Source organism: Pocillopora damicornis, chromosome 11 (assembly GCF_964200805.1).
Source record: "Pocillopora damicornis chromosome 11, jaPocDami1.2, whole genome shotgun sequence".
NCBI lineage: Eukaryota > Metazoa > Cnidaria > Anthozoa > Scleractinia > Pocilloporidae > Pocillopora > Pocillopora damicornis.
The window spans coordinates 15,405,729-15,420,121 of record NC_142680.1 but is presented as its reverse complement, the minus strand read 5'-3'; the positions used below and the strand labels follow the sequence as shown (position 1 = coordinate 15,420,121).

Here is a 14,393-nt window from a genome sequence, read left to right as displayed (position 1 = left end):
ATAATCGTCGAAGTGAAATATATCTATGTAGTAATTTTTATCTATGTAGAAGTCAGCTAAAAGAATTTTTAAAATGTATTCATGAGAAACTGTTTCCTGTAGATCTTTCGCTAAGTACGCTCTTGCGTTTAGAATTGAAAATCCTCATCTAAATATTGTAAAAAAATTTTATCGTAGAATATTTTCAATGATGATCATAGCACAACGCAGATAGAGAAAATGTAATAGGTGAGACAAGTCACGGATTATCCTTGTCGACAAAAGTAATATCGCCTGCTACATTATATTCATTATATTTGGCCATGGATTGGCCATGTCACCCGCCAAGAAGCTTCCATTGCAAAAACTGCTATGCATTGGGCGCCAGAAGGGAAACGCAAGCGGGGTCGCCCCAAGATCACATGGCGAATGACAGTTGAGAAGGAAATAAAGGAGATGGGGAAGACCTGGGAGGGCATCAAGTTCATGGCAGGGGATCGCCAGATGTGGAGGGAACACGTTGCTGCCCTACATGCCTGTTAGGCGTAAAGGGCATGAGTGACATTATATTCAAACTTAATCTCCGTCCAATCGAGGTAATGTACAATTTTTTAATCAATTACCATATTAGAAATAACAATATATCGCTTAAACTCTGAACGTAACTGCGTTAAATTTATTTCATCAGAAATCCAGAAGATTTCCGGTGTTTTAAAATCCTCCTTTTGACAGATTTCGTGAAGATGTCATTACGTTGTAGTTGTGATAGACCATCCGTGAAAAGGAGGCGTCAAATGTATTTTGTGGAATCTGTCATATAGGTTAGCAACGGAAAAAATGCAAATATATTAACGCTAATACAAAGTCATGAGCGAAAACGAAGTAAGTGTTCCTGTCTACTCTATTTTGCGGCTCCAAAATGCGAAAAAGGGCCTTCATGACAACATCGGGCGAGCTCGGATTTCGTCATCAGAAATCTACCCGAGATGACCTCTGGTGTTTTAACATCCTCCTTTTGACAGATTTCGTGGAGGTGTCACTATGTTGTACTTGTAATCGGCCATCCGTAAAAAGGAGGCATCGCAAAAATTTTTTGGAGTCTGTAATATAGGTAAGCAAGGGAAAAAAATGCAAATATCTTGACGCTAATACGAAGTCATGAGCGAAAACGAAGCACGTGTTCGTTTCTACTCTGTTTTGCGGGTCTAATATGCTAAATAGGGCCTTCATCACGAAGACAACATCGGGCGAGCTCGGATTTCGTAATCGGAAATCTACCCGAGATGACCTCCTTCTGACGGATGTCGGAGTACGCTTTCCGCGCTTTTCACCAGCAGCAATACCACAGCTGTTCAGATATCCCTTCACCATTTTCCTACCCCATGTTGGTCCAACCTAAGACAATAATTTGGCACATTATAAAGTCTAAAACATGCTCTATAGCAACAAAAGCTACCACCAACAAAAATAAACAAACAAAGCTAGTTCATACCTTGCACTACTTTATTTCTTAATTCCCTAAGGTGGGTTATTGATTCTGTGTTGCAAAGGGAGAGAGGCTTGCTACACTTTAAGTACAATAAAAAGGAGTTAAGTAGAGGATGGGAGTTTATTGAATTGTACATCCAAGCTTCCTTGACGACGATTGTTGCCACTTTTAAAGAAAGTCGTTTCTAAACTGAGTTCACAACTGGGTGGCAGCCTATAATTTTTATCTAACAAGGGCACATGTATTGCAAAACATGGATCCTGAGAGTATCCATGGTAAAATGGGGCCTTGAGAACCACTCCCCCCGCCTCCTAATGGGGAAAATACCGGAGGCCCGAAGGGGAAATGAAATTTTTGGCCCCTTATTTTTTCAAGAGGTCTGCATCCGCCACTGGGGAATCAAATCTTGAGCTCTGAACACGTTTAGAAGGGTAGGGATCAAAATAACAGCCGGCTGCCGGCGGCAGCCGGAACTTTTTAGCACACTTGCGGGCGATTTTTCACCGAAGAACTCGAATTTTATAGGAAATATCATGCCTATTGATCGTCCAACTGAAGTAAAAGTCGCGGTCATGTTATGGTGAACATTTCTCATCAAACAATATAACGCAGCCAAGAAATGTTTTAAAACCTTTTTGGAAACGTAAACGAGTATAAAGTTTCGAAATTTGAAGCGTGGTAGAGGGAGTATTTTTGTTTACAGTATTCAGCTTTCTTCGTATTTACTCAAGCGTGAGACAAGCAAGTTTGTGTACTCGCTGTCACATTACCCTTTTTATGTATATGCACGTACGTACTACCTTTAATTATGAATTATTTTCCGCCAAATCCTGTTTAATATCGTTTGTAAAGCCTTCTCACGCGTTCAAATTGAAGTCGGTGCTTGATAGTACGGATTTCCCATGACTATGAGTAAAGAAGCGCGTCAGTTTGACCAGACAAAGTTGTATATTTCACGCTGAGACAAACATCGTAAAAATTGAGCCGTTCACCACGCTTTGTTAGAAAGGGAATTGCGGCAACGAAACATGCCGATCAAAATAAAAATTCTTATGCTGTTTCGTATGCATCCAATGTTTCCTTCCTCTTAGTACTGTTAATAGCGAAGCTCCAGGGTAGCCCCATAACTATACGAAATAGTAGTAACCCATCAGGCCGAAAAAATTTGGTTGTACGACCGTACGACCGTACGACCGTACAAGGTGCTACTTTTAGCATGCGCGGCCAACTGTACCACGGGCACTACCTTAGCCATTACGTAATGGAAGGGCGAGGGAGAGGGAGAGGGAGAGGGTAATGGCGCGATTGAAGCGAGTCCAGAAAATCGCGCAAGAAAGTTAGAAGGGACGCCAAAATAGGCAGAATACGGCGAAAGGAACGCGAAAGAGAACAGTAAAGGGCATAAGTAAAAAGGCGAGTATCTAGCGAAGAGCAACGCGAGAAGGAAATACAAAGTCGCTCCTGAAAACAGACTGAAAGAGGTCATCAACAAAGGGAAGTGAACTATAAAGGATCTGCGAAAGAAGAGGTAAGTCGTGTCTTATCTGGGTTTTCTCTTACGCTAAGACCCAGAACAAATTCAAACTTTTTTTACCAATCGTCGTTTGATACTAGTTCAGCTTTTAATTTAACTGATCACGTTTCGGTTAAACATTGACTCTGACATTCATCGCCTAAAAACCCTCACGCCCGTTCATCGCTCGAATAATATTTCATAGTGTTCGTATTCTTTAAGTTATTCCTTGTCCTTTCGTTTAAAAGTTTAATACAGTCGTGGTGTTATGGGAAAAGAAGTTATCTTACGTATTTTGTTTTGCCTAGAAATTTTTCAAATTAAGGCGAACGGCGAGCGCAAGTTTCTACCTTTTTTTTTCTCTTTAGTTAATTACCGCAGGGTTTATTCTATTCATTTGAAAAATTCGTGCTTTGCCGAAGAGGTGTTGTTTTACCTTAAGAACGAAGTAATGGCGTTTCCCAAAATTGAAATAGATTGAGATTGAGTCAGCGATGTCCATGTTTACGTTAAGTCTGACGCGGTAATTTGATTTTGATAATACTGTCATGTGAGAACCCGTCAAACATCTGAGAATCAAATTACAAACCACAAATATGTGGTACAAACAAATTCACGGGCAAAATGGAGTTGGTTCTATAGCGGAATGAGTGAATTTAATTGTCTGGCTGTCGTACTTTTCGGCGTTATGTTTTCATGCTCTCTATTCGATTCGTTCGAACTTCAGGAAATAGTTTATCTCACAAAACATGGAGCCACTTTCTCTTCGCTCAACATCTCGGGGCGTTATGATGAACATGCTTCGATACGATATTTTTTTCCTTATCCTGGAAACTGAAGAATTAATCTCTAAAATTGGTAGTCATCCCATTTTGCAAGAGGCGTCCGAGCTGTGATCGAGCAATTAAACGGGGTTCTGGCAATTTGACCTCACAAGCGCGCTGGTAAGCACATGGTTAGCGTAAATAATTGTTGTTTACAGTTTTCGAATTCAAGAGCAGTTTGTGGGAGTCTGTTTCTGTAACCTCTCTGGATATTTTCTGTTAAATTCGTTGAGGTTCATTCTCGGAATTTCATAGGCGATTATGAATGATAGATTCGTATCGGCACCATAATGTAGGGAAATTTTGTCAACATATTAAGGGTTTACAATTAGCGAACTATTTCTGTGACCTGCTTGGATGTTCTCTTTTTAAGTAATCGAGTCACACCCGCGGAATTTCATCAGTGATTATGAAGGACAAATCTGTATATACAGCACAAGTGAAGCACATTTTAAACTTTCATACGATTTTAGAAAACTATACTTAAACTCTCGATAAATAGGCCTGACATAACTCGTTGATTATTTTATTATTTTGTAGCCCCGAAAGCCCGGCTTGTGATTCTGGAGGTACTGAACTTGATTTATTTGAATCACAAGGCACCCTTAAAGTAGGAAGGTTAGAATAAAATTGCTTTTATGACCATCTATTGCACTCGATTTACATGTGTAGATAATTAATTACTTAAAAAAATATCTATTATAGCTGTATTCAGAAGCATAGACATGTAAGCAATATGCTTCTGCTTTATTTTACTGTAAGGGGTTTCTTTTTATTTAACATGTATCCATTCCTTTAATTTCCTCCTTAACCTGCCTGCAAATAATTGAATTTTATGTTTTAATTCAAGATAAAACAGAAGTCTTGCAGAGTTCTCCCCTTGCGAACTGAATTCCCAGTTTTCTGGGAATTCCTAGGAATTCCTAGGAATTCCTAGGAATTCTCAAAAATTCCCAATTATGCAAATGACCCTTGCAAACTGAATTCCCAGTTTTCTGGGAATTTCTGGGAATTCCTAGGAATTCCTAGGAATTCCTAGGAATTCTCAAAAATTCCCATCTATACAAATTAACTCTGATTTAAAAAGCTTGGAATTACTGGGAATTTCTGGGAATTAGGAAGACTCCAGTTTTGTGAGGACTTGGAATCCCTAGGAATTCCTAAGAATTCTCAGCTTTACAAACTACTCATAATTTAAGAAGTGTGGAACTCTTGGTAATTGCTGGGAATTGAATTTGAGGCAATTTTAATACCCTGAGGTCCACATAAATTCTAAGAAATTCTCAATACCTTGAAAGTGAAGGTTTTAAGAAAAGGAGTAATTTCAGAGGCTTAAAACTTTGGCTCAATAAAAGGTATGCTATACAAAACTTACCAAGAGATATACATACATGTACATGTTTATAACTTAAAGATCATGAAATTTATTACTCAAACTAAGTTTTAGTAAATCTTTACATTAATATGGATTTTCTCATGAACCAGCTGTCAGTTATGTTAAATGGAAATTGCCAACTTCCACAATAATTAACAATAATTACATTGTTATCTTACTTCCCTAACCTACATTACTGGTTGCCTTTGTTAGAAAACCTTGGAACAGTCAAGCTCAGTTGCCTCAAACGCTGTCAGAGACTTTTTGTTGACAATACTTTTAGTAGAAATTTCATGCCTTAGACAAACAAATTCAACACCTAATTAATCTTTCTTTTTTCATGATTGTTATTGCTGCTTTTTTTCAGTTTTTTGCTCTATTTTCATGACTAATTGCTGTAATTTGTTTTGCTGTTTTTATTCTTACAAAACATTTTTGTAAGAGTTCCAATACTTGTGGATCATCCACACACTTTGCAAACATTTGGCATGCAGACAAGACAGAGGTAGTCAATGTACCCTTTGAGGAAAAACACCTTTTATATGACGTCTTCAATTTACTTTATTTGAAACTCTGATCTGAAAATATTTGTCAACAAGACTTGTTAGTAGTGAGAAGTACCAACCAAGTTTCCTTTCATAACTTAATTTCTTAAATGTCCCAATCACTGGATCTCCCAAAAAAATATTACATCTTTTTATTTTTGGTACAAATTACAAGTCCTTCTTTATATAAAAATGAAAAGTGCTAGTCACACTTCAGTAATAACAGCTCTTAAGTTTACTTGTTGTTCTTCTCTGTCTGTCAGCTATCAACAAAATTGTTTTATACTTCGGGCAGTGCATAACTATTTGTGGACCAGAGTTCCAACGCACCTCTGTAATCGCATATAGCTACTCCTGTCTCTTGTACAAATGTTTCTCCTTTGTAAGACGCACTCTACTCTGTTGTCAATACTGCTTTAAGTTCAGTGGAAACGACTGACTGAGGAATCGAGATGGCGGCGTTGGAACGTGTTGCTGAACGCTTGCTACGGTCAAGCTTTGTAGATTTAGGTACTGGTACACTGGGATCATCTATGTATCTCTTACACTTCCGAATGTGGTATCCTTCTTTTATAAATATGAGGGTAAAAGACGATTTGTAGTCGCATTCAAAACTGTGATTGGCTTGTGTTATTTCTCACCTTTGCCATTAACACAACTCAAGTGAGTTTCGAGTCTTTGTTTCCTCGACAACTTTCGGCCACAAATCGTGCATTTGTAATACGATCGATTCTTGTCGATTATTTCTACATAGAGTGAGCTCACATTTTTATTTATATCACCAAGCTATCCATCTTCTAGAAGCAGAGAACCGGTCGGAGAAGTCAAAATAAAGTTGGGCGCTTCTCTTAACACTGCAATCGGCAAGCCAGCGGATTCACTTTGCTAGCCAATGACAAGTCCTAAAAGATCCACGTGATCATGCCGGTGATCGGAAACAAAGAAGACTCCATTTGGCGCTCATCTTTGAATGTACTTTTCATCGGTTGATCGCTTTTCTCAACTGTTTTGCTTAATATAACATTTCTTAAGATAGCTTTTATTCTGGTTCAATGGGAAAACGAGAATAGCGTGAGTGTTGTAAAAGAAAAGAAAGTCGTTGGCGCCGTGGAGTTAAAAGTAGGGACAACAGTTGACATATGGACCGGTACAAACAAGGGTCGAGTGGCCATCTGTAAAGCTACGATTTTGAAAGTTTGTGGTGAGTAAAAATTGCGATATTCGTTGTGATCAAAATCTTATAAAAGAATAGATGTAGCGGGTTGAATTAAGCTTACATAACGCTCGGCGCAACTGAAACTAGAATAATTCTGAGAATCGAATCGGTCACTTGCATGCCGCAGTTTCTTAGCTTATGCTTTACAATGAAATAAACCTATCAGTAAGGTTTCAAGATTCCTCTAGTCACGTTTGGGAACATTCAAGATTCATAACAAACCTTAGAACATAAAGAAGCCCTCCTTGGTAAAAACAAAATAATGTATTTAGCCCTTTTTTAGTAAAATCCATGAGAGAGATGTACTAACTCCAATATAAAAGTCACTCAATATAACAGAGATTTCTCAATTTGAGAATCCAATGAATGCCCTTTTCCTCATAGCCATCTTAAAAGCCTGGTCTGAGCTTTAAACATACATATTTTAATATATTATTTTGTTTTCAAATTCAGATGTCAAGGAATCCAGTTACAAAATGGTCAAGGTTCTTTTTGACAACCTCATTCAAGGCCAACTCATTGTGAGTCCAGGAAAAAAAATACAAACAGTACAAACAGCAGCTAAGTTTGCAGTTTAGGATAACTTCATTCTAATTTATTGTTACAGTTATAACAAGATTTTAATCAAAAAAATCAATTTTATTTGTCTGTAATTAGCCCCTTCACTCCCAAGAATATAACTATATAAATATAACTTAGGATATTGTATTTTTTGGAAAAGAATCAACAGATTTTATTCACAATTTGTGTCAAACCAAATTTAATGATTGATTAGAACTATTTTATATGAATAGCTGTAATTGAGGATTAATCTGTATGAAGTTTTCAAGAAAAGAAAAATAAATCAAATTCCATCCTAATATTACCACACATTGATGTTAATAATTAATCAAAAATATTTTACATGTACACCTTAATCAAGCTTTTAAATAAATTTCATTGAATACTTGAATTTTAGCTGGGTTTTTTTTTAATTTAAAGTATTTATTTTATATCATAAGCCTCAAATTTTTGCTTAAAATTCCCAGTAATTCTTAAACATTCCTAAAAATTCCCAAAAATTCCCAGAAATTCCTAGGAATTTTTTAGATTTACAACTTTTCAGGGAAAGTCATTGGTTCTCTGAGTTGGAATTCCTAGGAATTCCTAGGAATTCCAAGTCCTGTTGGCTATAAACTTGGAATTTCTGGGAATTTCTGGGAATTTCTGGGAATTTCTAGGAATTTCTAGGTTTTTAGAACCAGAGTTGTTATGGTTGGGAATTCCTAGGAATTCCTAGGAATTCCCAGTCCGAATTTACCGTGAAAATTCACACCTTTATTCCTAGGAATTCCTAGGAATAAATTCCTAGGAATTCCTAGGATTTTCCTAGGAATTCCTAGGAATTCCAAAAGCCATTTCGCAAGGGTCATTCCAGATGGAATTTTATATCTCTGTGTGACCATGACAGCTACTGATTAAAACCTCAGTGAATAGAGTTCTAAAGCCGTTACGTCACGTTACCATGGGAGCAGAATTTTCTGTTCTAAACAAACGTGCTCAGAGCCAAAATGGCGTCGCTTTCAATCGCTGCACTGATATCTTTCTTCGCTGAAGAAAAGAAGTCAATCGAACGAGGAGAAAATCATTACAGATCTGAACACATTGAGTCATTTTCTTACCATCAGGGTATTTTACGCGGTGAGGTTCAAGCAAGTATGAAGAAAAAGGTCTATCGAGTCACGGTGAGTTTAGAGCCACCAATCGCATTAAGAAGCCTAAGGAATATTTTTAAATATCTTTTAAGTACCTTCTTGTTATCTACTCCCCCAATTTAGAAATATATATTTTCGATCTTGTCGATTTCCCTCATCAAAAAAGCCAGGCTGAGGCTTAAATCGTACAGATTATGATTCATATGAAATAGTGTTACCAAGACATTTATGAGTTCACCTTGTTTGAACTTTTATCTTAATTACCACTTAGATTTACCTGGATGACCACTTCAACATAAAATCCACGGAGTGTGAATGTCCAAAGGGAAAATTCAAATGCAGTCACGCGGCGGCTCTTTTTATAAATGGGATTCACAACTTAAGCCGCACAGATATTGAATGTCAGTGGAGGAAAAAGAAGTCTAATACCTCACTGTCTTTACAGGCAGTCGAAGAACTGTTCCCTCTGCCAAAGAATTATGTGGCGATTACTCGATCTCCCAACACAGAAGATCGTCAGGCACTATATGGAAGCTTAAAGGCATATGGGAGGTTCACTGGTCTTTGCTGGCTCATGTGCCCAGAGCCTGCTCCCCAAGCCAAATTGCCTGTGCCAACAATTGAGGAAATCATCTACTCAGAGGAGTTTATCCAAACAAGAGGTACACAGCAACAATTGGACTGTTTGGTTCGGAAAGCCAAACTCACAGAAGCAGATATCCTGTTAGTCAGTCAGATAACTGTAGGCCAACGAGACAACCCAACCTGGCATCTTGCAAGGAGGGGACGGCTTACAGCAAGCAATTTTGGATCCGTTCTGCATGCCAAAAGAGTGACCCCTTCACTTCTCAAACGGCTCCTTGGAGAGTATGACATATCAAGAGTTAAGGCAGTACAATGGGGGGTAAACAACGAGGCAGAAGCGATTAAGGCATTTACCAATTTAACTGCAAAAACTGTACAGGAAACTGGGTTATGGCTGGATGGCTCTGGGATTCTTGGTGCTTCCCCAGATGGAATTGTGGATGAAGACTCTGTTTTGGAGGTCAAGTGTCCCTACACCGAAAGGAATATGACAATGGAAGAGGCAGTGAATATCTCCCCCAATTTCTGCTTGAAGGTGGTATATTTACTGAAACACCATTTGGTACAAGATCCTGTATAACAAAACCTTTGTCAGCTAAGACCATATCTCCAGCAGTAAGGTGATTTAAAAATCCTGATTTCTGCACAATTGCTTTGTCAGATATTGACCCTGGATAAAGTTTGCTGACATAAGTAATAACACCATTTGGCGCTACACCCACAATAACCTTGAAGGAATGCATTCCCCTATAATTTGAATACGTAGCATTCTGCTGGCTCATAAGCCCAGGTGTGGCAATCTCTATGTCTGTACAATCTATCACTACTCTACATGAACCAAACTGACTAAAAGATGATGGGGCACACAGCTTGTTCTTATCCCTAGATGGGATGGATGCCATGAGGTCAATAAATAGAATTGAGTGTAAGACATGAATGAAAGTTGTTACAATATTTGCTATTGTAGATACACTGCAATTGAATAACTGTGCAAGGTGAAGATTTGTGTAATTCTGTCTGACTTTCATTAATGTTATAAATATTTGTTCTTCAAAACTGATTGATTGCACTCTCCAGCCAGCAAAGTAATTGATGGATTGTTTAAACCTAGCTGCATAGTTGACAACAATTTGAAAAACTTCCTTTGTTGGCAGCCCAGTTTCCATCTTCAAAACCTCCTCACTCATTTTCGAAACTGTGTAATGTTTTTGCACATAGTAATTTTTTTCTCTTTGATCAATCATTTCCCTTTTTGCCTGCTCCAACTCTGCTTCCAGTATAACTTCTTTTCTTGTTGATTCAAGTCTCTCCACGCTGCCAGAGGTGCCTTGTTCAAGTTCTTCTTTCTTCCTTGCAGCTTCTATCATTTCTTGTAGGGTCTGTTGTGATTCGATTTTTTTCTTTTTTGGCTTTGCTTCTTCTGCTGGGAAAAGTTTGTCTTGGTTCCTCTTGAAAATCTCAGGACCATTACTTTTTTTTCCTTCTCTGAAATGGCAACTACAGACTCTGGAATGTTTTCCTGGCTCTCTGTCTTCTCTCCTATAGCAAAAAGGATAATTTCAGCTTTATAATTCTTTCTGATTACTGTGCTATTAGCGGAGGATTTTTATCTTGCAGCTTCTATCTTATAAAAATTTCTAATTAAGAAGACAGTTCTCTATCTGCCTTTTTTAACACTGCAGGGTGACCATTAAGTATCAACAACCACACCAAAAGCTCTCACAACTGATTTCCGTCATTGAGTCAAATGTTGGCTCGTGGCTTCTAGGGAACCGATTTTGAAGTTGGAGTACAAGAAAAAGGAGTCTAAAAATCAGTAAGATTTATATAAGCTTAATCAGTTTCATAACAAAGATGGCGACTCCACAACCGCAATAAATTGCGTAAGCATACTTTTCTCCTGGACAGAAAAAGTATTGAAATAAAACTCTTACTAACCTCAGTAGGTGAATCCATCTTCTATATTCCTTCAGCTTTTTTTCCTTGCTAGGGAATCCGAAGAAGCTACACGTGTGACTTTCCGAGTGATGGTTGCAATCAGGCGCAAAGCAGTGCACCATTTTAATCGTTTCGATCGCCTTCGTTTCTCAGTTTTAGATTTTTTTGACCTACAGCGTTAATAACAATGTAACTGAACCTTATTCTAAGCTTCTTTGAACCGTTCCAAGCGATGATTACACACTTGACCTCAGCAACGCATAGGTTATCAGTAGGACGCGCTCGATTGTTTAGAACAGAAATTTTAGCCCCATGGCAACGTGACGTCACACTTTAGGACTCTATAGCTATGCCATATTTTAATAGTTTTTTAAATTCCATCCCCATGTTTGTGGCATTTACTATTTTAAAATTCATAAATGGCATTCCCTTTTCATCCTTGTAAAGAGATATGGCACATTTCTTTAACTAAAATATGAATCATGAAGTCAACTTAATTTCAATGAGTTTGAAACTTCATTCTACATAAGAACATTTAATGTTATATCTTTTTGCTGTCTTTCTGGTACACTTGATTACCATATGTGTCTTAACCCCTTAACTCCCAAAATTTCATGAGAAATCCTCCTTACTGTCTACCATACAATTTATGTGATGTTAGTTGGGAGAATTTGAAATTGGATCAACCAATAATCCCCTTATTGATATTTTTCTTAATTCTCATTACTTGTCTGCTTCATATCATACTAATAATGAAAGGAGAAATTCTGTCTTGGACACCAGTGGGACTTAACCCTTTAACTCCCAAGATCTCACCAGTAATTCTCCTTACTATCTCCCATACAGTTCTTGTGATGTTAGTTTAGAGGATTTAGTATTGGATCATCTTATAATCCCCCAACTGATATTGAAGAAATGTAAAATGGTTTCTGTGTTTACATAGCCTGATATAAACACACGGGAAGTTGGGAGAACATGAGATAAGCATAGGATAAGCGAAGCGGAGTGGTTTCCAGTTTATCAAGTGTTCTCTCAACCTCCCAAGTGTTTACATCAGGCTATGTAAACACGGAAACCATTTTACATTTCTTTTATAAAATAACTAATGAAAGAGCCTCTTCATGCAACGAAGGAAAGCAACGTGCTTGTTGTTGTTGTTCATTTGGCTCTTCAGCCATTTCTTGAATACTGGGAAATTTAAATTCCAAAGAAAAATTAGGAAAATCTTCTTCTTCCATTATTGTACTCAAAACAAACTTAAAGAAACTGAGTTACTGCTAAATAAATAGCAGTGAGAACTCCGTGAGAAGATTCAGTATGAAAACCGTGTTTACATACACTCATGTAAAATGGTTTTATGGCCAATCAGAGCGCATGTACTATTTGAATTATTTTATAATTTTCTTTATTCTCATAACTTGTCTGCTTGATATTGTTTTGATATTGTAAGGAAAAATTCTGTCTTGGTCACTCATGGGAGTTAAAGGGTTAAAATGGGGGATTTCATCATATTGTAATGATTAATATTTTCTTATGTTTTCAAATGTAACAAAAAAATGTGACAAGAGTCTGATGTTATGAAACGCTTGCAGTGGAAAAACCTGTTGCTGGTAGCTTACCGGTATGTCTTTAATTCTTAAATTTTCATGGGAAATGCTTTTCTTTGAAAGTGGGGATACAGGAGTTTTTAAAGCTGATAGAATTGTGTGATTATATAATTTTGCTGTGTAAGTTACCATACTGTAACATGTAATATTATTATTTAGATTGCATTAAATACACTAGCTCAAGCTTTCATTAATGCATGGTGTTTCTTACCAATGGTCCTACCCAAACTGAACATCAAAATAAGGAATTGGTCATAAGATATGTGAATTTAAAATGGTGGGAATCTGGAAAAACAAGGATCCTCCTTTAATTAGGACTGAAATAAATGGGGGCCCTCTTATTTTAATTCATATTTTTAATTTGACCTGCCTCCTCCCCTGTAATGTTTAGGGCACATAGATGAAGAGAACATTTTTTGTATTTTGATGCATGAAAGTTAAATTACTAGTAACTGACATCCACATAATCACAAAGCAAGAATTTAAAGCTTTAGCTTAATAGGTTAAGACCATGTCTGACTTTTTATCCTGGCTCTGGATATTAATTCAAATAACATAGTCACCATCAGTCTCATTCACTCTCACTTTCCACTGAGCATGTAAAAAGATGATAACATCATTATTTCTTTAAATGAAGAAAGGAAAGCCTGTCCTCTGACTAAGAATAGTTCTGTTGGGCATCATCAGTACAAACCTAGTCTAATATTTACATGAAGTTGATTGTTCCAGGTAGGCTAACCTTAAAAATTAGTTGTAAAAATTTCTTGAACCTGTCATTTTACATCTTGAATGCTTGACTCAATTTTACCTCACCAACCTGAACTGAACGTATAAAAACATGAAATTTATTTGTTCTCCTTTTGAGGGGGGCATCAAAATTTCAAAGTCATCATAGGCTTAAACTATAGGCTTACAGGAAATCTGCATGTGCATGTGTTTTCAATATATGAAACTGGGATTATGACTACTTCAAAAGACTTTGCTACATGCTGTATAGGTACAAGCAGGTGTTGTAAAAAAAAGTTTGCGAAGCTTTTCCATTAGTACACATTTCTTTTTCTAAGAATTCTGTTTATCCAGCCTGTGCTGAATTCTAATTTTTCAACCAAATTTTATTATTTTTTTAATAGTATTAGATCTCCTAGTATCAGTTAATATTCTTGAAATTAAAATATTCACATTGAATCTTGCAGATGTATGGCACATTATTTTTTCTCTGATCCTCCTAACATTTCACCATGTGAAGGGATTGGTATTGGCTATAAAAGTAAAGTCAAATTAAAGTTTTTTTGCACAACCTATGATTCAAGTCTTTGTCATAAAATATTGTATCCTTCTTCAAACTAGTTTATCAGAATAAGAATGAGTTACTGGGCACAAGTATGGCTTTCAAGATCAGATAGTTTCCAGGTTTGAAAAAAAGTCACTTCCTACTAAAATCCTCAGTTCCTTTGCCCTGACAGCCCAACCTCATTAAAACATTGCCAACAGGATTGATTAGCAAATTATCGATACAGACAAGAGAGCCTATTCCTACTTACATCCTCCTCAATCCTGTTAGCTTACTATGGTCATAGCATTTCAAACATGGTGTATATGCCACAAGTTTTCCATTTCCCTGACTTATT

General features: G+C 37.0%; 3 protein-coding genes across 3 annotated transcripts; 2 read left to right on the top strand and 1 right to left on the bottom strand.

Annotated features, from left to right (window-relative positions):
* Window positions 1-351: 351 nt before the first annotated feature.
* Window positions 352-7,656, top strand: LOC149037769 (uncharacterized). The gene is made up of 3 exons (XM_089186390.1): window positions 352-517; window positions 6,762-6,926; window positions 7,395-7,656. Exons 1-3 carry the CDS (start codon window positions 352-354, stop codon window positions 7,517-7,519), a joined length of 456 nt encoding a protein of 151 aa, XP_089042516.1. The 3' UTR covers window positions 7,520-7,656.
* A 758-nt stretch (window positions 7,657-8,414) lies between these two features.
* On the top strand, window positions 8,415-9,749 carry LOC149037768 (uncharacterized; the record flags this gene model as incomplete). Its single annotated transcript, XM_089187402.1, has 2 exons — window positions 8,415-8,665; window positions 8,907-9,749. Coding segments are annotated over exons 1-2 (1,017 nt in total), but the record flags the coding sequence as incomplete, so codon positions are not given.
* Window position 9,750: 1 nt separating this feature from the next.
* On the bottom strand, window positions 9,751-10,870 carry LOC149037767 (uncharacterized; the record flags this gene model as incomplete). The annotated part of the gene is made up of 1 exon (XM_089186389.1): window positions 9,751-10,870. A coding segment is annotated over exon 1 (837 nt), but the record flags the coding sequence as incomplete, so codon positions are not given.
* Window positions 10,871-14,393: the final 3,523 nt, after the last annotated feature.

Coding starts and splice junctions, on each gene's coding strand:
- LOC149037769 (XM_089186390.1), top strand. CDS start 352: ATGCATTGGGCGCCAGAAGGGAAACGCAAGCGGGGTCGCCCCAAGATC. Junction 518..6,761: donor CGTTGCTGCCCTACATGCCT/GTTAGGCGTAAA, acceptor TTCTTAAGATAG/CTTTTATTCTGGTTCAATGG. Junction 6,927..7,394: donor TACGATTTTGAAAGTTTGTG/GTGAGTAAAAAT, acceptor TTTCAAATTCAG/ATGTCAAGGAATCCAGTTAC.